Source organism: Phodopus roborovskii, unplaced genomic scaffold, assembly GCF_943737965.1.
Source record: "Phodopus roborovskii unplaced genomic scaffold, PHOROB, whole genome shotgun sequence".
Classification (NCBI taxonomy): domain Eukaryota; kingdom Metazoa; phylum Chordata; class Mammalia; order Rodentia; family Cricetidae; genus Phodopus; species Phodopus roborovskii.
The window spans coordinates 9,969,292-9,993,741 of NW_026125059.1; the positions used below are offsets into that span (position 1 = coordinate 9,969,292).

General features: G+C 51.3%; 1 protein-coding gene across 6 annotated transcripts in view; it reads left to right on the plus strand.

The window, feature by feature from the left end:
• The window catches only part of Atp9a (ATPase phospholipid transporting 9A (putative)), a 94,884-nt gene that overhangs the window by 64,282 nt on the left and 6,152 nt on the right, over positions 1-24,450 (plus strand). For all 6 annotated transcript variants that reach the window (XM_051185703.1, XM_051185692.1, XM_051185697.1 and 3 more), the window contains exons 15-23: positions 3,889-4,050; positions 11,628-11,720; positions 12,822-12,905; positions 13,828-13,998; positions 17,282-17,380; positions 18,018-18,107; positions 18,215-18,359; positions 19,042-19,106; positions 21,867-22,022. In XM_051185703.1, coding sequence (XP_051041660.1) covers positions 3,889-4,050; positions 11,628-11,720; positions 12,822-12,905; positions 13,828-13,998; positions 17,282-17,380; positions 18,018-18,107; positions 18,215-18,359; positions 19,042-19,106; positions 21,867-22,022 — 1,065 coding nt within the window. The remainder of the gene's footprint in view (positions 1-3,888; positions 4,051-11,627; positions 11,721-12,821; positions 12,906-13,827; positions 13,999-17,281; positions 17,381-18,017; positions 18,108-18,214; positions 18,360-19,041; positions 19,107-21,866; positions 22,023-24,450) is intronic.

Sequence of the window (24,450 nt, forward strand, 5' to 3'; positions counted from 1 at the left end):
ATTCACATTGTCTTGTTTTTCTAAGTTTCTGATTTGCGATTAAAAACAACAAAAGGCATGCTTGTTCTTGTCTCTGAAGTTTTCCACAGTCCAGGAGGATCTGATACTTAAAAATTTTTTTTATTGTGTTTACTTCTATGTGTATTCATATGTGCTGTGTTGCACAGGTATGGATTAGAGGACAACTTTCAAGGGTTAATTTCTTCCTTCCACCATGTGGGTTCTGGGGCTCAAACTCAGGCTACAAACACCTTTGTCTGCCGAACCATCTCCCTAGCCCTTCCCTTTTCTTTTAAATTCAAACCTTTTTATTATTTGTGTATCTGTGTGATGTGAGTTCAGAAGGCCACTTCTGGGAATTGTTTTCTCTCTTACAGTGGAGTCTAGGGATGAGACTTGGGTAACGGCCAGGCCCACTCAGCGAGCTTTTCCCCTGAGCCCTCTCACTGACCCCTTATACCTTTTCTTGAAAAACAACTTGATTACCTTTTAAATGCAGCTTGTTTCTTTACTATAATGAAGAGAAAAATAAGCTATAACCCACTGATAATACTGTGTAGATGAGAGTCTATACGAAGTACCAGCATGTTTTTATAAACACGTCACGTGACAGGAAGCGTGCTTGCTGCACAAGGAGACCTTCTAGCAAGCCCGACTGTTCTAAGTCCCTGGGGGAATCCGTTTGCACTTGGCTGGGTCCCATGACACCTTTGAAATTTAGTATGAATAAGCCTTGAAGAGGCCTGAGGTTAGCTCTCTGGAACAGTGGGACCAGGCTGCTTCTCCTGGGCAGTTGGAGTGATCTCCGATTCTTCTTGTCCAACATGGTCAGCCCTGGACATCTTGACATGTTTGCATTCAGCTATGGATTATGCCTCAGGACAGGGGCCCTCCCTGCCCTCTACTGTAAATCTGGAATTAGGAAAATGAAACAGTGTACCCTTTTATGTTCACTTATGTTCACCTCCCAGCTCAGTGGCTTTTTCTCTTTTCAGTATATGTGGCAATCCTGGGGGTGTGGGGGAGGGGCACGGCAAGGACACAACTTGCTTTTTTGAGAAAGGAGCTCACTGTGTAGCCCAGGCTGGCCCGAAACTCACAGCGATCCACCTGCTTCTGCACCACCTTAAGTGATGACACAATTTTTAAAGTATCGTTTTTTAGCCTTCGAGGTCATGGAGTGCTGTAGCTCTAGCGTCTGGGATCCCATCTGTCATTCCGACTTTTCCATGAAGCCCTTGGGCCTGTGGCCCAGGTCCAAGTATTTCATCCGTCCAGACAGCCGTGAAGGCTGCAGACAGACAGCCGTGAAGGCTGCAGACAGACAGCCGTGAAGGCTGCAGACAGACAGCCGTGAAGGCTGCAGACAGACAGCCGTGAAGGCTGCAGACAGACAGCCGTGAAGGCTGCAGACAGACAGCCGTGAAGGCTGCAGCACCCACCTTGAGCCTTCACTCTGGGCAGCGGTTCTCAGTCTTCCTGATGCTGCCAGCTTTAATACGTTCCTTATGCGGTGACCCCAACCATGCAGTTAATTCCATTGCCTCTATAGCTCTAATTTTACTGCTGTTATGAATCATGATGTAAATATGTTTTCCGGTGGTCTTTGGGGGCTTCGATCCACAGGTTGAGAACTGCTGCTCTAGAAGATTTTTTTTTTTTGAGACAGGGTCTCATGTAGCCCAAGCTGGGCTGTGCTTTGTAGCTGAGGAGGACCTCGAACCTCTGATCTTCCTGTCTCCACTTCCCAAGTGCTGGGATTAAAGTCATGTGTCAGCACAGTCTGTTTTATCCAATGCAGGATACCCACCACACACATCACATACACACACACACACACACACACACACACACACACACACACACACCCCACACACAGAGTAGGGGCTCTTTATTGATTTGTCAGTTTTAAATTTTAACAGGAAACTTATTAGAAAAAACAATTGGATGTCTGTGTCCTAGTCTGTAACAAAATACCACAGACTGAGCACCCTATAAACAGACGTTGGGAAGCTGGGTCGGGGACATGTGGGTATCACAGGGTTAGTGTCTGGTAGACTCCTCGCTGGTTCTTTCCAGATTCTTCCTTGTGTCTCTCACAGCAGAGTGGTACCCTCTGGGGGTCTCCTTGATCTGAATTCCTTTAATGACTTAGCTCTCCCACAAGGCTCCACGGCACCTCCAAAGGCCAAGGCCATCACACTGGGGGTTGGATTTCACCATTGATGCATCCCATGCTTGCACACACAGTATGGAATCGCCAAGTTCAGCACTGAGTGAGGGGATTCCCAGAGGCTCATTGGGGTCTCTGGAAGATGAAGATACGCCGGAAACATGGGTAGGGTACCTGCCTAATGTGTACAAGGCCCCTGTCCGTCCCCAGCACTTGGGAGGTGGAGGCCAATAAGATCAGGAGGTCTGGGACATCCTCAGCTACATAACAGTTTGAAGCTAGACTGGAGTCCCTGTCTCAAAAAAAAAAAAAAAAAAAAAAATTTTTTTTTTTTTTTTTTTTTTTGTGTGTCTTGACTGCTTAAAGTTGAAAGCTACTTAATCCTGTTGGCTGAGAACATTCCCCAAAATGGTTGAATCATGAAAGTGACATTGCTAATGTCATTCAGTTAATCTCTGCAACAGAAACTAAGTTAGATCTGATGTCCAACTTGGATTAAACATCCAGGTCAAGATGTCTAAAAATAGGATTAAAAATTATTTTTAATAAAGCATTATGTATGGGTGTTTTGCCCGCTGATACACCCATGCAGTGTGTGTGTGTGTGTGTGTGTGTGTGTGTGTGTGTGTGTGTGTGTCTGGTGCCCAAGGAGGCCGAAAGAGGGCTTCAGATCTAGAACTGGAGTTACGGATGGTTGTGAGCTGCTATGTGGGTGCTGGAAGTCGCAAATGGGTCCTCTGCAAGAGCACCAAGTGGTCTTAACCACTGAGCCTCTTTCTCCTGCCCCTGAAGATAGGATCTTGCAAATGAAGAACTCATTTGCTTGAAGTCGCTTATTTCCAGAGGCTTCAAGGGTATAGAAGGGACCCCAGACTTGAGGTCCAGTGTGACCCCGCCTCCCCTTGGGGACTAGCAGGTCAGCCAAGGAAACTCCTAGACAATACAGAATCAGACTTGGGAAGCAGAGCTGGGAGTGGCATGGGGCTGGAGATGGCTAGCGCTGCCCAGCATCCCCTGGAGAACTGTACCAGGGATACACAGTGCTTTGGCTGTAAACCCCACCCCACCTTTTCCCGGTGCTGCAAACCAATATGCACTCAGGAGACTGTGCTTTGAGCTTGGACCTCCCCTGAGCCAGTCTAATGTGATCCGATCATGTATCCTGGGGCACTTGTTGGGGTACAGTGACCAGCTACCCCACAATTGTAGGGTTGCCTCCCGGCCTGGCCCCGCCACTTCTCAGGTCCATCACTGGTGGGCAGGTCCATGAACTTCGGAGAGTCGGGTGTTCCTGGCTGGTGGACCATTCTCCTTGGCTCTGTCCTTGTGGGGCTGGAAGGTGCCTGACTGGGGCTGCACTGGGCAGTGTAAGTCCCATCAGGCTCCCAGGGTGCCAGCAGCATCTCCTTCCAGTTGAGGTAGCCACAAATGCCCCATGTTGCTGCAAGCCCCTCCCCTTCCCTTCCCACCCCCACGGGAGGGGCCATTACCGAATCATCCATTAAATATTAATGGAGAGTGCCCAGCTAAGGGAGAGCCAGGGGTGAAGAGCCCCTAGTGCAAAGCCTTCAGAGGTGACTGGTTACAGGGTCTCTGCCACAGGCCTGTGGTGTGCAGTCTGCTTTAGGGCCTGCCAAACAGTCCCTCTGCCTCCATCTCCCTTTCCCAGTGTTTATGTGCAGGGTATCTGATGTCCCACACTCCATTTCCTCCAGGTGGCCCTGGTCCAGTGGACAGAAAGTGTGGGATTGACCCTGGTGGGCCGTGACCAGTCCGCCATGCAGCTGAGGACCCCTGGCGACCAGATTTTGAATCTCACCATCCTGCAGGTCTTCCCCTTCACCTATGAGAGCAAGCGGATGGGCATCATCGTCAGGGTGAGTGGGCTCCTCTCCTGCCCCTCTGCGTCCTCCCCTGCCCTGCAGAGCGTGGGGGGGGGACCCTTACATCTTGCTGGGGTCTCATTACTCTCGCCCAGACTAGTATGAGCAGGAAAGAAATGAGCTCTGCCTGTGGACACTCAGGTCAGCAGTAGGGTGTGGTGAGCCTGGTTTTGAGGCAGTGGCTATCTGTGAGGGAGCTCTTAGAAGATCGTTTCCATCTCACGTTCTTAAAAATTACATTTTTATTTACTTAGCATGTATGAGCAGGAGTGGGGAAATAACTGCCACATCGTGTGTGTGAGTGCGTGTGTGTGAGCGTGTGTGTGTCTGTGCGTGCGTGCGTGTGTGTGTGCATGTGTGTGTGTGTGTTTATTTTGCTGTGTGGGAGTTGCACATACTAAGCAAGCTACACTCCCAGTTCCTGGTCTTAAAAAAAAGTGTGTGTGTGTGTGTGTGTGTGTGTGTGTGTGTGTGAGTCTTGTGAACATATGCCCATGTGTGTATGTGCCCATGGAGGCTAGAAGGTGTCAGATCCCTTGGAGCTGGAGTTATGGGTGGGCATAAGCTGCCTGGCATGGGTGCTGGGATCTGGAAAGAGCAGGAAATGTTTGTAACTCTGCCAAGCCATTCCTCCAGCCTGCCACCTGTATTTCATAGACAAAACCCACATAGCAGGCAGGTGTGGTGGCTCACACCTGCTGTCCAGTGCTTGGGATGCTGCAGCAGGGAGGTCGCTGTAAGTTCAAGGCTAGCCTGTGCTGCTAAGTAAGACCCTGTCTCCAAAGAACAAAAGTGCAATAATCATAAAACATAGAATAGTCATTAAAACAAAAAACCACTTAAGAGCCACTGTGCTACACCTCATGGGCCCCTGAGTCTGTATCTGAACACTGGACTCCCCACAGGCGCTTGTGGGGCCCTTAGGAGATGGGGCCTCGCTGGGGGGCGTGGGTCCCGGGGGCGTGGGTCCCGGGGGGCAGGTCTGAGAGTCAGAGCCCGGCCCGTCTTCCTCTTTACTTGGGTTCCTGAGTGTGGAGGCAGTGTGACCAGTTGCCTTCCTGTCCTGTCACCATGCCTTCCCCACCATGGTGGGTCCTATCCCTTAAACTGAACCAGAAGAAGCCCCCCAGCGCCGGAGTTGCTTCTTTTCAGGGGTCTGGTTGTAGCAAAGAGAAAAGTGTCTAGTGTAGAAGTGACGGCTTCGTCCACCACTGTGTGAACTCTGTGTGCGTCACAGCCAGAGACAACTCTTCAGGGCTGGTGACATGGCTCGGGGGGGGGGGGGGCACAGTGCTTGTCACCAAGCACGAGGGCCTGAGTTTGGACCCAGGACCCGCACTGGGTAAAGAGAGGACAGACTCCGAACCCCACACACGTGCTGTGACACATGCACTCACGTGTCCACATGGGACATAAGTGAAAATGTCATTGAAAAGAACAGGCTGCACCCAGGTTCAGCTCCCAGCCAATTGAGAGTCCAGTTCCAGGGGACCCAGTGCCCTCTTCTGGCCCCTGAGGACATTGCATGCGTGTGGTGCACAGGCACCCACATAAAATAAAAGTAAACAATCTTTGGAAAAGGATCAAACCCCTGCAGTTATTAAGCCACCTTGCCTCCCCAGCTCCTTGCTCCCACAGATCTACTTCCTGCTCCTGCAGATTTACCTGTCCTAGACACTTCTACAATGGAGAGTAGAATGTGCTAACAGATTTCAAGGTGCATTTATGTTACTGTGTATACCAGTCTTCCCTTCCTTTTTGTGACTGTGTAGTACTCCTTTGTATGTCTGTAGGGTTGAATACCCATTCTGTAGAATGCCTGTGACTGGCACGGAACATTTGCAAATACCAACACGAAGTTCATACACACAGCCTGAAGGCAATTAATTTTAAACCGTGTTTTTAGTGCCATTTTATTTTGACTATAACCTGAGTCAGGTGTGGGATTTTCTTCCTTCCTTCCTTCCTTCCTTCCTTCCTTCCTTCCTTCCTTCCTTCCTTCCTTTCTTCCTTTCTTCCTTTCTTCAAGACAGGGTTTCTCTGTGAAGCCTTGGCTGTCTTGGAACTCACTCTGTAGACTAGGCTGGCCTCCAACCCAGTGATCCACAAGAATTCTGAAGCTTGGGGGCTTGGGGCTGGCTCAGTAGGTAAAGTGCTTGTTGAACATGCACAAAGACAAGTTTGAACCCCAGAACCCACATGAAAAGGCTGGGTGTGGTGGTGTATACTCCCTGCGCCAGGGAGGCAGAGGCAGGTGCGTCGCCGGGGGGGGGGGGGGTTGTGGCCAGACCACAGCCAGCAAGTGAGGGGCTGTCAGCATCCCTCAGAAGTGGCAGTCAGTGGAGGAAGGGATGGATGATTGGCAGTGAAGTGCAGTCAGGGACAGAGAGGGTGGTGGTGGGAACACCAACGGTCATGGCCAAGGGGAACAGTTAGGCGGGGCTGGTGCTGTGTCAGTGATTGGCATATCAGAAGCTCACAAGTTAGTTGTGTGATTTACATTTGACAGAGAAGGAAACTGAGGCATAGAAAGACTGAAGGAACGCACCCGAGTTCACATAGGGAGGTGGTGGCTCTGAGATTCACCCCCAGGCTAGGGCTAGGATTGGGCAGGGAGGATATGGAAAAGCCCATGGCCTTGGGTCTGTGTTGGGGTGCTGCATTAATTATTCATTGCTAATGGATCACCCCACAGAGTGCTTTAAAACCATGCTGATTGTGTTATCTAGCAGTTTCTATGGACCAGGAATCTGGGTGTAGTTTGGGTGGTGGGGGCTTTTCTGGTGTAGTGTCTCAAAGGACTTGGTCAGGTCACTGTCTTCTTAGGATCTCCTGAGACAGTTTCAATGGGCTGCAGGACAGCTAGGCAGAGGCCACCCTCAGCCCCTGTGGTCTCAGCTCTGTGGGTCTCTCCCTGGGCTAGCTTTGTGTCAGCTAGCTTCACCCCAGTGAGAGTGTGAGTAAGCTGCAACCCACCTTTGGGAACCAGTCTCGGAGGAGACAGGCCAAATTAGCCCGGTTCTATCGTCAGGAGTGACTTGTTGGGTCCAGCACATCTCCAGGGGGTGGGGATGAGGCGCCCTCCATCCAGGGACTGTGACAGTGACTCTGAAGACACAGTGACAGGCTGTGGCTGTGCTCTAAAACATCCCATGTGAGATGACTTAGATCCCAGATGTTGGTGGGACACATGTACTTGGCGAATGTCAAGTGGGAGTGTGCCTCTCCCTTTCCTACGGGTTGCACCTGGCCTGACCCTTGGCTCTAGCCAGCACAGGGCATGTCTGAGCTCAGGGCCATCAGCGACACAACTCCCTCGGGTGGGTGTTTCCTGGGGTGAGTCAGCATCATCCACAGATCTACTCTCACCAAGTTCCAGCCATTATTTGTCAAGTTCTAAGGCCATGGACTCTGCTGAGGTCATTTGGGAGTTGAATCATCAGAGAGTCCCCAGCGCCCGGCTTTGAGAACGAAGGAGCCGCACGCACCACCCTTCCTTTAGCTGTGAAGGCATCTCATTCCCCATTCCCAGACATTCGTCAGATTTTGTGAGAAGTGACTCTTCGTCTTCCCACGCACGGTGGCTGGCATACAGAGTGCTGTTGGCTTAGTGAGTCTGCCCTCACTTAGGGAGGGCACGCCCCTGCCCCTGCCTAGTTTATTATTATTGTTACTTTAATAAAGACTCGGCTTTCACAGTTAGGGGTCATAAAAAGGGAAACCAAGCCTGGCCTGGTGGCTCACACAGTGATCTGTCACCTCCGAGACTGGGGCAGGAGGATTGCCATGCATCGGGGGACAGCTGTTTGCCACACCAAGGACCTGTGTTTCAGCCTTTTCTCTGAGTACAAATATACACACACTTTATAAACTTAGCCTCTAACTTCGTTTCAAGCTACTGAAGGGTGCGAGTATGTGTGTGTGCTCACGTGTGCCTGCCTGCCTGCCTATGTGTATCTACACAGTAGAAGTTTTCTTATACCATCAAGGCATGGCTTAGCTGATTTAATGTTTATATGGTGTTCTGATGGGGAATACCCATTTCATTCACTTCTTTTGTTTTTTAAAATTATATGTATGCATGAATATGTATTCTAGATTCTTTAAACATTTTTAAAATGTTAAAAAGATTACATATGTAATTCTCTCTCACACACACATATACACATGTGCATCTATGAATGTTTTGTATGTAATATGTACCACATGCCTGGTGCCCTTGGAACCTATAAAGATGGCTCTGGATCCTCTGGGCTGGAGTTACAGACAGTTGTGAGCTGCAGGGTGGGCTTTGAACCTGGGTCCTCTAGAAGAGCAGCCAGTGTTCTTAACCCCTCGAGACATCTCTCCAGTCTGTGCGTTCTATTCTTAACTGTGAATATTGATTCTTTTAAAACTTCACGGCGCACCTCAGAAGGTCAGGGTTTTTGTGGGAGTTGGCCCCTTCTTCCCACCATGTGGGTTCCAGGGGTCAAACTCGACAGACGTAGCAAGCGCCTGCGCCCACTGAGCCGTCCTGCAGGTGCCTGCTTCTCTTTCCTCTCATCTTTGGTTATTAATAGTAACGCTGGCAGCACACGTCTGCTCAAGGCTACCTTAGGTATTTGGGAAATACTGCTAGTGAGTTAATTTTCCACCTCCCGCCTGCCTGTCCCTGGATTGTCCTGGGCTCTGGGATGACTTCTTTACTTTGTACCAACCTCACCTCACTTCCCCAGCTCAGCAACTCTCACCGTGACATTAGAAACCTTCTTAGCTGCTGGCATCCAGTGAGACACCCTGTGACAGATAGTCTGGCCATGTGTGTTTGTTGCTCTCTTGTGCTGGAGTGATGGGCTGGAGTGTTGCTGTCTTCCCTCCCAGTAGACTGTATCCAGTCTGTTAGACTGGTGTGTGTGAGCTTACAGTGTGCTCACAGCCTGTTCCCGACCCCTTCCCCCACCCCCCACTCCCAGGTCTTTTTCTTCTCTGGCTGAGAGCCTCCTCCTAAGGGGTCAGGTGAGGTCAGAGAAGCCTGGTCCCCAGGATGTTTGTGCACATCTTTCTGAAAGAACTGTGTGTCTCACATTGTACAAGATATCCCTTCAGGCTCCCTACTCCCCATGTGGACTAGTGGAATCGGATCACCGATAGGGACCACATCATTGTCATTGAATTAATGAGGCCTGTAATCAGGTGCCAGATGCAGATTGCAAGGGGACAAGACAACACAGCAACACGACTTGACGAGTCCGTCTCTTGTTTGTGGTGTCATGTCACCGTGATGTGGGAACAGTGTAAACTGGGGATGAACCGGGTGGGAGGAAATGACTCACACCGAGGAGATAATGGCTGCAGTATTTGTGTTGGACAGGGTGATGGAGCTGGCCAGAGGGCCTCTGGTAAAGGAAGCCGTGTGGGGGCTTCCTGCAGCCTTGGTAGTTAGCACCACTTTCAGGAAGGGGCAAGGGACAAAAACCCCTGATGCTTTTATGTTCTTTTGGCCCAAGGGCTGCCCTGGGCAGAGTGTGCACTTGGCCATGTCCAAAATGTAGTTCCCTCTGCTTGGCCAGGGGAAAGATTGAGTCAGTGTGTCACTCCTATAGCTGAACTGTGGTTGAACTACACCCTTAGTTAACTTTGGGTAGCTCATCCTCTCTCTCTCTCTCTCTCTCTCTCTCTCTCTCTCTCTCTCTCTCTGTGTGTGTGTATGTGTGTGTGTGTGTACGTGTACATATGCGTATGCATTCATGTGGAGGCTGGAGACTGATGTTCAGCATCCTCTTCATTTGCTCTCTACCTTATTTTTTGAGACAGGGTCTCTCACTGATCCTGGAACTCATCATTTCAAGGTGATTGAGTGTCAATAGGCTGCACACTCACCCTGCCATGTCCAGCCCTTTATTGTTTGTGTGTATGTATGCATGTGTGTATGTAACACACACACACACACACACACACTTTTAAACATGTGGTGGGGATCTGAACTCTGGTCCTGTCCTCATGGTTGTGGCAAGCCCTTTACCCACTGAGCCATCCCTCAGCCCTTCTAATCATAGTCAGAGGCAACTTTCTCAGCAGCTCTTTGGGGCTTCCCAGAGTAGGGAAATACATGCACAAGGTGTTGACTGCCCTGCCCACGCCCTCTTCATCAGGGTCACCTCTCTTCTCTTGGGAGGCTTGAGGGACCGCTGCCCTCCAGCATCCCTCAGAGCCTTTGAGCTGCCGAGGGATGGAGCCCAGTGATGAATTCTTTCTTGGTGGCCATCCTGGGTACTCTGGGATGTGTGGCAGTACCCATGGCTTCTCTGCAGCCTCTTCTCAGAGTTGTGGCCACTGACAGTGCCTGTCAGTGTTGCCCATTGCCAATCTGGGGCCGAGCCTTCTCTCTCCCCTCAGAGCTGGCTGGAAGGACTTCGGGTGCACCTAACCATCGGGAACACTGTCACAAATGCCACACTCCATGTGAGGCCACGTGCAATGCACCAATGATCTTGCTTCATCCACAGGGCCAGTACATAAGAACATGCAGCACTTCCTGCTTGACAGATAAGGAAACTGAGGCAGAGAGAGGAGACAGTTTGCCCAGTGCTACTGATTAAGAACTGGTACCAGACCAGATGTTTGATGCCTGTCAAGTCAGAGGAACCAAAATATCATTTACTGTCCCTGTCCACCTTCTCATGCAGGACTCAGTGGCGATGCAGGTGTGGCCTCTGGGTCACACACGTCTCAGGTTAGCTAAGAGTCTGACCTAGCACGTCCTTGGATGTCAGTCTCTGTATGGGCAGATTGCATGTCTCCACAGAGGACATCTACTAGTATTCAGAGAGACTGTGGGCTGCCACCATGGGGCCACTGCTGGCATCTGCTGGGTAGAGGCCCCATCATTGTTTAGCATCCTACAAGGCACAGGGCGGCCCTGCACAGCGTGTTAGGCCCCAGATGTGAGCAGAACTGAGACATGGCGGGTCCCAAACGCTCTGATGCTGTCTTCCTGTTGTTTATGGAGCACACTTGGCCACCACTGCACAGCCCATGGGCACAACTGAAACAAGCCAGCTGCGTGCGGGCAGCCCCACTTGGAATGGCAACAGCTTCGCAAACAAAAGTCCTGGCTCTTTGATCTTGCTTTATCACTGAACAGTTTTTCCAAATGCTGCGAGCTGAGAGCTTTCTTCTGCCTTCCGTGGCCTTTGCCCCAGAGTGAGCCACCCCCGCTATGTTTTATCTGTGGCCAAGTGTAAAAGTGCTGGGAGGCTGGAGAGATGGCACAGCAGTTAAGAACACTGGCTTCTCTTCCCGAGGACACAGTTCAAGTCCCAGCACCTATGTGTAGCTCGCAACCATGTGTCACTCCAGTTCCAGGGGTCCAGTGCCCTCTCATGGTCTCTAAGGGCTCCAGGCATACATGTAGTACTCAGACATACTTGTGGGCAGAACATGTGTATATATAATACAGATATGTTCTGTATACCAAGTTTAAAAGCACTGGGTTCTTCCAAGCACTTTGCTGCCTGTTACTGGAGTGAGTCAGGGCTGGGGACTGGTATTCCCCTCCATGGCCATCACTTCCTGTTTCCTCTTTCCAGGATGAGTCCACGGGGGAAATCACGTTCTACATGAAGGGAGCCGACGTCGTCATGGCCGGCATTGTCCAGTACAATGACTGGCTAGAGGAAGAGGTGAGCCTGAGGTAGTGAGTTGGACGGGGTCCTGGGAGTCTGCACTGCAGAGGCAGGCTGGCCTTGCAGGGGGCCGTGAGTGGGTCTCTGTGCTCGCTTGTTAGCCATGGCCGTGGCACCAACTACCATAAAAATGCGTAGTTCTACCTGCTGCAAAGCGTAGTTGCTTTAACAGCACACATTTCTTCCTCACCCTGTGTGGGGTGGGGTCTGGATGTGGCTCAGCTGGGCTTGCCACAGCTTAGGTGTCCAGGAGGCTGCATCTCAGCTGCAGATCCAAGTGTGATGGGGCGTTCTTTGAGCTCAGGCTTTGCCTGGTGCTCGTTGCTCATTGGTCCATTGTTGGTGCAGACAGCACCCAACTCCTTAGGGCTGTGGTCCCAGGTCTTGGGTTTCAGTCAGCTGCCACCCTTTTCTCTTGCCCTGTGGGTTTCCTCATGGGCACCCCAGTGTGACAGCTGTCTTCATGCAAGCAGTGGAAGAGGACAGACGGAAGTCTCCATCTCTGGTGGCCTAATCCCAGAGACAGCACAGCCCCTTTTCTGTGTGTGGGGAACAAGTCACAAGGTCCAGCCCACACTTGAGGGGAAGGTGACTGTGCAGGGGCATCACAGGAGGTGAAGATCTTGGGGGCCACAAGTCCCAGCTAATTGATGGATGATTGGCTGGCGGGCGGAGTGCCGGTTGATGTTGGCTGTCCAGACCTGGGTGTGTCTTTCTCATGGGGATGCACTTTGGGCATGTTCCACCCTTTGAAATGTTATGCGGCATCCATGTTTGGGGGGTGCACACAGGAGCGGTGGCTGCATGGCCGTGTTGGATTGCGGCTAACCCAAAGCACGTCCGGTTTTGCCCACCAAGCCAGCCAGTCATGCTTGTGTGTGACCTTAGGGCGTGGGTTCGGGCTTTGGATCACACTGTGCTAGCCAGAGAAGGCCCATGTGTGCTGGGCTCAGCCTCCAGTTAGAAGCTTGGCTCTGGGGACTGTAGCTCTAGGGGGAAGCAGTTCTCTAATCTGCCATCTTCCCTGACCCTTTGGCTGCAGCTGGGGCAGTCTCAGACACGGGCCTGAGCATAGCTCCCCACTGATCTGTCTTGCAGTGTGGCAACATGGCCCGGGAGGGACTGCGGGTGCTTGTGGTGGCCAAGAAGTCCCTCACAGAGGAGCAATACCAAGACTTTGAAGTAAGTGGCCTGTGACCTTTTGCCTTGCATTCCTGACCCATCTTCTCAGTCACCTCTCCTAGGGACACATCTTGCTCACCCCCCCTCTCCCCCCTCCCCACCCGCCACCCTGGCCTTTTGAGCACACCAGCTTCCCTCTTGGTGCAGGGCCTTTGCACGTGCCATTTGCTCTGCCTGGCGTTCGCTCTGCTGCCCACCTCCTCACTTCCTGTTCACATGTTGCCTCTCCAAGAAGTCTTCCCACGCTACCTGTCACTTCCCACTCATCTCTCATTTGACGCACCTTCTCTGTCACTTACTTTAGGAAGATTTGAAATAAATCGCTTCTGTTCTATACCCTTGCTCCCTCTCTGTCTGTCTCTGTCTTGTTGCTGTTTTGAAACAAAGTTTTGCTTGTAGCCCAGGCTTGCCTGGGATCCTCCTGCTTGGCTTCCTGAGTTCCACAGTGACTGACATGAGCCACCCAAGTATTTTTGAGCTACAAAATAGGTTAGAGCTGTGCTCCACCTGCATCCCATTGACTGTGTTCCCCATGGACAGATCTTGTCTGGCTAGTGCCTGTGTCCCTGGTACCTGGTACAAGGCTGACATGCATAAGTGTCAGGGTGCGTGCAGTTTAGGGACAGGTTTCTGGGGTCATTGCCAGTCTCCCAGCAGTTGGCTTGGCCCTGTCCCTCAGAAGTGCCCCATGTGTTTGTAAGACTTTAGGGATCAGGTTTCTTCCATGGGTACCTGTGTTCACAAGATCCCACCAGGGGAATCCTGGCTTCCCGTAGGTGTCACTGCCAAGATAAAGAGGGAATAAATAGGTTGGGTTGGGGGGGTCAGTCATCTTCAGAAGTGGGGTTCAGGAGGACATTGTGGTGGAGTGATAGCTTTACCTCATCCCTACACCTCCTGACGTGTCTCTGTCACTCCCCAGGCCCGCTATGTCCAGGCCAAGCTGAGTGTGCATGACCGTTCGCTCAAGGTGGCCACGGTCATCGAGAGCCTGGAGATGGAGATGGAGCTGCTGTGCTTGACCGGTGTAGAGGACCAGCTGCAGGCTGACGTCAGACCCACACTGGAGACGCTGCGTAATGCTGGCATCAAGGTAGGGCTGCCGGAGAGACAGATCCTGGCCAGTGACCTGGCAGCAGTGTTAAAATGACCTCCAGGGAGACATTGACCATGGAAGGCTGGGTGTGGTACCCCAGGCTTGTAATCTCAGCACACTGGGAGTCAGTGATAAGATCTCAAGTTCAGGACCAGCCTGGTCAAAAAAGGAAAAATGAGAGAAGAAAGGGAAGGCAGAAGGAGTGAGGGAAACCAGAGAGTCCCACCTGATAGCCTGGCTTAGGACATCGCCTTAAGTGGCTCTGCTTCTCCTGGCTGCCGCCCCACAGGACAAGCTCCCTAGAGGGCAGGGGCATGTGTCTCCCAGTCACTCAGGGCAGCCCTGTGTTCAGCTGCAGTGTGACTCTATTGAGTGACTGGCTGGCTAGTGACTATCGGTTGCTCTGGTCCAGTGAGAAAGGGACGGCCACCCCGTGTGTATGTGTGGTGTGCATGAGTGCGTGTGTGTGTGTGTGTGCGCGTGTGTGTATGCATGTGTGTGTGTGTGTGTTTGTGTGTGGTATGTGTGCGTGCGTGCATGTGTGTGTGTATGTGTGGTGTGTGTGTGCGTGCGTGCACATGTGTGCACGTGTGTGGGGTGTGTGTGCATGCATGTGTGTGTGGGGGGGTATGTGTGTGTGCATGTGTGTGTATGGTGTGTGGTGTGTGTGTGTGGTGTATATGTATGTGTGGTGTGTGTGTGCGTGCATGTGTGTGTGTGGGGTGTGTGTGTGCATGTGTGTGTATGGGGTGTGGTGGGTAGAGAAACTTCTGTATTCATCTGCTGTTGGGGTGGAAACATTGCAGGCAGCTATTCTGTAGGCCCAGAAGAGGGCGTCTGAGGACCAGTGAGACTCTGGATTCTGAAGGCTGAGGCCATTTCTCAGAGGGCTGCCCTCAAACCTAATCTCCCTGCTGTCGTCTCCTGAGTGCCGGGATGATAGTTACCTTTCTGTTTTTTTATGTGATGCTAGGGATGGGACCCAGAGCTCTGTGCATGCCAGGCAAGCATTCTCTACCACAGAGCACACCCTATTCTTTTTAACCTGTGTGTGTGTGTGTGTGTATGTGTGAGTGTGTGTGTGTGAGTGTATATATGTGTGTGTGTATGTGAGTGTATGTGAGTGTGTGTATGTGTGAGAGTGTGTATATGTGTGTGTGTATGTGTGTGTATGTGTGAGAGTGTGTATATGTGTGTGTATGTGTGTGTGTTTGTGTGTGTGTGTGTTTTTTTGTTTGTGTGTTTTTTTTTTTTTTTTTTTTTTTTTTTTTTGTGTGTGTATGTGTGAGTGTGTGTGTATGTGTGAGTGTGTATGTGTGTTTATGTGTGTGAGTGTATATATGTGGTGTGTGTGTGTATGTGTGAGAGTGTATATGTGTGAGTGTATGTGTAAGTGTGTGTGTGAGCGTGTGTGTATGTGTGAGTGTTTATATGTGTGTATGTGTGAGTGTTTGTATGTGTGAGTGTTAGTGTGTGTATGTGTGAGAGTGTGTATGTGTGAGAGTGTGTATATGTGAGTGTATGTGTGAGTGTGTGTGTATGTGTGTTTATATGTGTGTATGTGTGAGTGTTTGTATGTGTGAGTGTTAGTGTGTGTGTATGTGTGAGTGTGTATGTGTGTGTGTGTGTGGAGGAGGATGTCAGGTGTCTTTCTCTGTCCCTTTCCACCCTGTTCCCTTGAGAGGGTCTCTCTGAATTGAGAGTGAGGCTGGCTAGTTGCCAGCGGGCCTCTCCCCTGACCTCAGCACTAAGGTTAAAGGCTTGCACAGCTACACGTGGCTTCCTATGTGGCTGCTGAAGATGGAAACTCAGGTGTTCTTGCTGATGGAGCAAGCGTCCTCACCCACTCAGCTGTCTCCTCAGCCTGTCTGGACACACAGCACAGGAGACAGCTACACAGTCAGCTTTCTGGTGCCAGGAGAGTCTCAGCTCTGTTGTAATCTTTGGGGATCGCTGTCCTGTGTGGGGTCTGCCCTTCACCACCACGCTGTAATGTGGCCACAGCTGCATTCACAGGCTGGTCCTGCAGAGGACCCGGGTTCGGTTCCCAGCAACCATGTGCAGTTTAACTTCAGTTCCAGGACACTTGACCCCCTCCTCCGGCCTCCACGGGCACCAGGCACGCACATAGGCATGGACCTACACACAGGCAAAATACTCAAACGCGTAACATAAAAATAAACAAGTCTTTAAAGAGGGATCGGTGAGGAGACGGCAGAAACACAGTAACAAGTGAACACAGGCTGGCAGGCAGGCCTCACACCGCCTCTCCTGTGGGCCAGCACCTATGCACAGGCTTGCAGGTTCATCATAAGGAAGTGGCCAGCAGGGCCATTTGGGGCCCTTGTGGCAGGCCTGTTCCCGCCACACTGAGGTGTCTAAACCCTGCCCTTCCAGGGCTGTAGAGTTCTACTTATGTGGTCAGATCTGCCCCCAGGTTCTCCTTGACATAGTCCCATCCCCAGGATGGGTCTTGGTACAGTGTGGACGGGCTTTCCCTCTCCTGCCCCTGTTAGAGGCAAGAAGAGGGAGGAGGGGCCAGGCAGCCTCTTCGGTCACTGAGGTCAGGGGTGCAGGCCCACTCCAGCCTTTGGACAGACCCAGAAACTGAGCCAGAAAAGCTGGTCACTGTGGCCTCAGGGCCTTAGGTCCCACATCTGGGTCCCTTTGTCATTCCGTGGGAGACATAGGCTCTGTGGGGGCACAGACAGTTCTATCCGTGGCTTCCAGAACTCAGTCTCTCTGCTCACTGCACACTGTTTGTTCTTTTACTGGCACCAAGCCAGTCACTGTGTAGCATGTTGCTTCATCTGATTTGCTTTTTGAGGCAGTATCTTGAGATGTAGCCCAGGTTGGTCTCGATCTCACAGTCCTTCTGCCTTAGTACTGGCTGCTGGGATTACAGGCACGTACCACTGAATCTACTTATAGTTCATTTTTATTTTATTTTATTTTTTTTATTTTTTGGGGGGGTCTTGATATCGTAACAACATGTAGCCCAGGCTAGCCCCACATTCACAGCAGTCCTCCTGCCTCTGCCTCCTGAGTGCTAGGATTATAGCTCTGTCCTGCCATACCCCATCCAGACTGACTTCGTCTCTGGTGAACAGTCAGCTCTTACTCCTGCTACTAGTTGCTGCTAAGCCCCATGCTGGGCTATCCCTGGGAATCACAGGGACTCTGAGTCTCAGGAGGTGTAATGTTCAGAGCCTCACTGCCCCAAGGGACAGGCCATCCTCAGAGTCCAGCACTCAGGACGGCTTCCCTGCTGCGATTTCAGGTTTGGATGCTGACAGGAGACAAGCTGGAGACGGCCACGTGCACAGCCAAGAATGCCCATCTGGTGACCAGGAACCAGGACATTCATGTTTTCCGGCTGGTAAAGCATTGTCTTGGGGCCATGTGGGGCGGTGCTTGCGTTTGTGCTGTAACTGGTAACCTGGAATGGGCCTCTAAAGGGAGGAGGGGTAGCCAGTGGTGACCTCAGGTAGTTACCTAGGTTACTGAAGGGCGAGGGGACCCAGTTGACCTTCAACCAGTGTCAAGGAGCGCAGCCACACAGCCTTGACCTCACGCTGCGGTCTGACCCCTGGGCGTTTCGTGTTTTCCTTTGGGGAAACAGAAGAAAGTTGGCTGCTTTTGGCATTGCCAACAGCCAAGTATGGTGCACACAGCCTATAGCAGCACCCGCAGAGAACGGTGGTATAGATGCCCGGCCCCCGGGCTGCCCTCGGGGGCTCTGGTGGCACGACACTGGTCCAGGCTAATGAGCCTGTGCCAGCTTCAGTCTCCTGGGGTGCATGATTGCCAGTGAATGTGAGAGGTCCCCACGGTGCCTGTCCCGTCCTGACTGTGCCAGTTCCAGTCGGTGGGAAGCGGGGAAGGGATGAAGGTCATACACACAGTCTGCTGGGCCCACAGCATCCTTCGGCTACACAAGCTCCAGGAGGCCAGCCTTTGCCATGCTGGCTGCCATTCCCAGAGAGCCAGGCTTCTCCATCTCTGTGCCCGTTCAGGTGACCAACCGTGGGGAAGCTCACCTTGAGCTGAATGCCTTCCGCAGGAAGCATGACTGCGCCCTAGTCATCTCTGGAGACTCTCTGGAGGTCAGTGCTGGGGACTTGCCGGTACGGCACCTCTTCCTGCGGAGGGTGGCAGGGAGGTGGTGGCGTCGGCTGACACTGCCCGCCTCCCCCGCCCTGCCCCGCCCCAGGTTTGCCTCAAGTACTATGAGTATGAGTTCATGGAGCTGGCCTGTCAATGCCCAGCCGTGGTGTGCTGCCGCTGTGCCCCCACCCAGAAGGCCCAGATCGTGCGGCTGCTCCAGGAACGCACGGGCAAGCTCACCTGTGCAGTAGGTAAGCTTGCCGGGCGGTGGTCAGGCTGGCTTGGGTGGTAGCACTCAGTTGCTTGAGGCCTGGTCCAGCTGGCCCCTTCCTGCTGCTCTGCAGACGCGCTGGACTGACTTCATGAGGATCTCTGAGTTCTGCTGCTGTGTGTGGAGACTCCCAGGCCCCTTGGCTCGGACCTATGGGTGCTAGCTTTCCCTCTGTTCCTACTGTTCATATGTCCCTTGAGAGAGAGGAGCCAGGCATGCCTGTAGGGAAGGCCTTTTCTTTCTGGCATGTGACTGATGACCACAGCATTCCACAGGGGTGGAGACCCTATTCTGAGGTTCAGATCTGGCTCAAGTCTCTCAACCCGATGGTCAATGTGGTTATTGTGGGTGGCTCTTTATCCCTCTTGGGCCTTCATTGTGCCTCTCAGCAGATTGGGGACAGTGGTGGTGGCTTCTTCACCTAGGTGTCCAAGGACTAAAGTATGAGGTATGCTGGCCCCTGCCACAGCTCAGCATTTGACCCTGGCAAGCCGCGTGGTCCCCAACACTCATCAGCTGCCTCCTTTGAGGGTGGCAGGATAGGTTGGGTGGGACAGAGTCCACACCCAGTGAAAGGCGCAGCATGGTTGTTACTCTGAGAATGCCATATGTAAGCCACCTCCCTCATGTCTCCTCATTCCTCTGGTCTGTGTGGTCCACAGGTGACGGGGGCAACGATGTTAGCATGATCCAGGAATCTGACTGTGGCGTGGGCGTGGAGGGCAAGGTGAGTGTGTGAGCAGCTCTGCCCCTCTCTCTAGCTGGAGTTTCTAGTTCTGTTTCTTCTTCTCTCTCTGCCTCCCTCCCTCCCCCTCTTTCCTCCTCTCTTTCTCTTGTCTCCTCTCTCTCTCTTCTCTTGCCTTATGTTTCCCAGGTTGGTCTTGAACTTGATTGACAGCTGAGGGTGCCCGGGAACTCCTGATCCTCCTGCCTTCTTGAGGCCCGAATCACTGCACTCAACTATGCGTGTGGTTCCTGGGTGAGGCTTTTTACCCGGAATCTGTGCGGATCCCTTTAAGTGCAGGCTTTAAGAAACACAGTTGAGCTCACACCTTTAACTGCAGTGCTCATGAATTAGATCAAGGGGATTGTGTAGTTCCAGCCAGCCACAGCTCACAGAGCAAGACCCTGTTTCCGAAAACTAAAATGGTGGTGGGGCTGGGGGAGGCGTGGGTTAGAGTTGCTCCCTGGTTCCAAGTGTGCTGCTATTGCAGGGGACCCACATCGAGCAGCTCACACCCACAGCCACTTGTAACTCGAGCTGCAGGGGACCCAGAGCCCTCTCCTGGCCTCCTGGGCACATGCATTCTCGTGCACATACACAGACACACAGAATTAAAGATAAAACAAATCTTTAGGAATGTCCGAGTTTAAAAGAATCCTATATACAAATAAGACATTTTTCCTTCTGTTAAAAATGGTATCATGATTCCTTTGGGTTTTAGCACATAAAAGTAGTAAGTGCTCACCACAACAAAAATAATTTAAGTTACACCCACCCCTGCCTCTTAGTTGCAACAAACTAGTAAAAATTGGGTAGTCTCCCAAAGTTATTTTCCGTGCGTTACTGGTTATGGGTATGTGTGCTTTTGTTATAGATACTGTCTACACATATTTTATCCATGTATGTATATTATTTTCATGTAGTCTTTTAAATTAAAAACACACCCACACTCCATCATGCAGCTTACTTAAATCTGTTACATCTTAGACTCCTTTCTTCATTGGAGACAGGGACCGCTGTTACTTCTAACCCTCGATCTAATTTATTTTTTGAAATTTCTTATTACCCGTGCTTTTAAATCATCAACGGCACTCTTAGGACCAGCCTTGTTATCAAGGCCATCATCTCTTTGAATCGTCCTCAGCATGTCTTACTTCAGAGCTCATTCTGAACAAGGACTGGCTTCCGTGCCCCACTTTTAAGTCTTCGTCTCCAGTTCAGCAAAAACACAAGCACTGTAACTTTCTATTTTAGAAAAAAAAAAAAATATGTCATCTTGGTCTAGGGATGTGGCTCAATGGGTGAGAGTGCTTGTGTTGCCAACATGAGGACCTGAGTTTAAATCTCAAGTACTCACCGTCGTTAAATGCACCAGTATCTCTAACACTGGGGGATGGAGACAGGTGGGTCCCAAGAGTTCACCGGACCACCAGCCTGGCCTAACCTGAAAACTTCTGGGTCATTGAGGCCCCGTGTCAATGCAGTACTGTGGAGAGGAAGAGGAAGATGCCCAGTGTCCTGCTATGGGCAGAGCATGCATATGCACAGGCATGCATAGCTGCAGACTTACACACACACACACACACACACACACACACACACACACACACACACACACACACACACACACACACACACACGGTTTGCAATCTGGCAGTGAGCGCCATCTACTTTCCCTTCCTCTCACCTGCTGACTTTTGCCTTCTCTCCCTCTGGGCACACACTTCATGTTAAATACTTCTCAGGGGCTTTAAGAACCAGTATCCCCCTGCATCAGCACAGCAGCTGGATCCCTCCTCCCATCCCAGATGTAGTGCTGACCTAATGATTCGTGGGCATTTTGCCCGATTGTCCCCAAAATGTCTTTGTAGCTTAAGAACAAAAGAAGCCCCAGGAAATAATCAAGGACCCCGAATTTCCCCTATTAGCGTTTGTTCATGTCTCTTTAATCTTCTGTAATGTAAAACACTTCTCTGATCTTTTTTTTTTAAGGAGTGTTTAGTATTTATGCCGTTGATATATATTACATTTATTTATTTGAATGTGAGTACGTGTATCTGCATGATGCAGTCTCATGAGGAAGTCAGAGGACACTTCATGAGAATCAGTTCTCTCCTTGTATCATATGGGGTCTGGGGCTTGAACTCAGATCATCAGCTTTGGCAGCAAGCACTTTTACCTGCTGAGCCATCTTGCTGGCCCTCCATTGATACTTTTGAAGAATTCAGATGCCGTGAATCCTTGGGTCAGCGCACCTAGTGGCCTGTGTGTCAGGAGTGTTGGAGGGGGATTTGTATCCTCTGGGTCACGCCATTAGGCACTGATGTCCCTCTCTCCTTTAAAGACATGAATGCCAGTGTGGATACAGTGTGAGGTAGTTCCACATCCATGAACATGCAGGACCTCCAGGAATGAATGTTTTACCACTGTGATTGGCATCCGTCTTCCCCTGTGTTTAATGCTTCAGGGCCCTAAATGTTATAAAGCACCTATTGAATGATTTCTTCGCTTCTCAAACACACTGGGGGTGGGGAGAACTTAATGCCAGCTTCCTCTTACCTCCAAATTACAACTATCTGTGATTTAGTATGTTTTTTATTTAAGTAAATTCCTCTTTTTAAATCAAATTTGACTTGGACCACCAACTGCGTGTAGCCTGAAACCAAAGTCTCATTATTGAATGTCTTCAAAGGTCTCCTTGTCGTGTCTTGTTGTTTCAATTAAAAAGAGAAATGCACCCTGACCTCTGTGTGCGGATTGCAGGAAGGAAAGCAGGCTTCCCTGGCTGCGGACTTCTCCATCACTCAGTTCAAGCATCTCGGCCGCTTACTCATGGTGCATGGTCGGAACAGCTACAAGCGCTCAGCAGCCCTCAGCCAGTTTGTGATCCACAGAAGCCTCTGCATCAGTACCATGCAGGTGTGTAGCAGCAGGAACCTCTCAGTCACTTCTTCATAGGCAGAGAGTGGGCACCCCTTCACAGGTGCAGGCAGACACACTGTGCAGGTGGGCGGCTGCTGGCACCTTTACACATGGGTGTGCCACCCAGGTAGGCAAGCAGCTGGCACCTATCACAGGTGCAGACAGACGCATTGCATAGGTGGTGGCAGATGCATGTTGGTGAGGCACAACTGGCCCTTCACAGGTGCACACAGGCACACTGTGCAGGTGGCTGGCAGCTAGCATCTCTCACAGGGTCACTGGGCATAGCAGGAAGTTGGCATCCCTTTGTGGGTGCACACAGGTACACTACACTGTCCAGGTGAGCAAGCAGCTGGTACCTTTTATTTGTGCACCTGGGCATACTGCCCAGGTGGGTGAGCAATTAGCCCTGTGCCCAGGTGCTATGACAATCATTGTTATGGAAAATCCCAGCAGTTGGACAGTGCTTTGCAGCTGAGGCCACACCTGGCCAGTTTAAATCTCCATCTGTCCACATCCCAGCTGACAAGTCCTGGCTAAGCCCTATCATCTCATCAAGGGGCTCCCAGAGGGAGAGGCAGAGTTAGGTTCAAACACACACTCCAGCTTCTGTTTTTTGTGGAGAGATAAGGGCCCTGAGGTGGCAACCATACCAGAGGAATACATGTGTTGTATGAGACAGGTTCTTGCTAAGCAGTCCAGGCTAGTGTGTGTGCAAGCAGGTGATCATTACGTGCTGGGCGTATTGCCATGTCCCACCACACCTGGCTCTACCTCACTTCTCTCGAGTGCATCCATGCCCTGGCTATTGGCCAAATGTTTACAATGTAGTCAGCATCGCCTGCCTTCCTCACATTATCCTCAGCCCATTTTACAGCTGCAAAGACTGAGGTTGACTCAGAATGAGATCTGTTCATCCCAGGGAAGTGCAGTGTAGCCTGCCCATCAGATTTAAACCTGTCTGGAAAGGTTTCACCTTGCAGAAGGCAGTGTACTCATGGCCCAGGCCTGTGGACTCTTTTTTTCCAACCCCTCCACAGGCCTCAGGGTGAAATACCTGAGTTTGATGATAAGAACATTTGATTCCTGCCTCTTTTTGCCTATACCACCAAGGGCCTGTGAAGCCAATGCATACACCATTCCCTGACTCCAGGCTAACCTTTCCACCTATGAAATGATCTGGGGGGGGGGCATCTGCCTTGACCTTGAACTTGGCTCTTGAAAAACCAGAATCCAAGCTGAAGTAGTCTTCACCATCATCAGTAAAACCAAGCAGGACATTTCATGAACAGAAGGCAGAATGGTAGGATGGCCCAGTGGGTGAATGTGCTTGCTGCCAAGCCTGCGGGCCTGAGTTCAGTTCCGGAACTCACATGGTGGAGGAAAGAACTGACTCTCACAAGTTGCTCTCTGAGCTCCATTCTAGTGCTGTAGAAAGCTCACAGGCACCTGTCTGTGTGCACACATGCATAAATGTAAAAGTTTGTAGGAAAGGTGTGTGGCCATATGTGGAAGGTAGCTAGCTCACCATGGAGAAGGTGCCTGTCCTGCCTCCGGTGGGAGAGCTCCCCACTGGCCTCTCGATGGCCTGTTGGGGCAGATGTTCTAAAGCTACACAGCTGCTGGAGATCATCAGGCTGCATCTGTACTTTTAATTTATGCTAATCCATCATCAGACCATTATGCTAATTCACCAATGGGACCACGCCATGCTGTGGCTTTAATCACTGGGAGGGAGATTAATGATCTTGTCCCTGGGCACACACAAAAGCAAGCAGAAGAGCTGCCATCTGCATTCCCATTGGTGTCTACTCAGGGGTTCCAGAAGGTTCTCAACTGAGGCTGGTCCTGTTCTTGTGCCCCTGAGAAGCTTTAGCCCCTGTCCATGACATTGTACCCTGGCATCATGATCTCTGATGCACAAGACACGTGTAGTCACCTCCTGTGAAGGACCCTAGCGTAGGTGTGGTGTTACGGCCCATGGAAAGGGGCCAGTGTATGGGAAGGGGGTCTGATGCTGATTTGCACATTTGTACAGCTGGATGAGAAGCTGCTGGAAGGTGACTTTCCCCATGGTGAGCCTATGAAAGTGTCAGAGGAGCCAGGCTTCCTGTGACCAGTGTTCCGAAGTGCTTTAGCAAGCAGGCTGTCAGCATGCTGCAGGCGTGGGGAGGACCGAACTCTCAACGTAGCTAAGACTGACCTTGAATTCTTGATCTGCTCGCCTCCCGTTCAGAGATACTGGCATCACAGGTGTGCTCCTTCACACCTGGCTCAGCCAAATTTACAAAAGGCCTGCACTCAGCACTCCCAGCATTCTCCAGGCTTACGTGGGGGTGGGGGGGTGGGGGGGTGAGGGGTGGGGGAGTTCGGAGCTAGCCTCTTGGTTAATCTGTAGGATTTGGGAAGCGTCAGTCAGCTGATG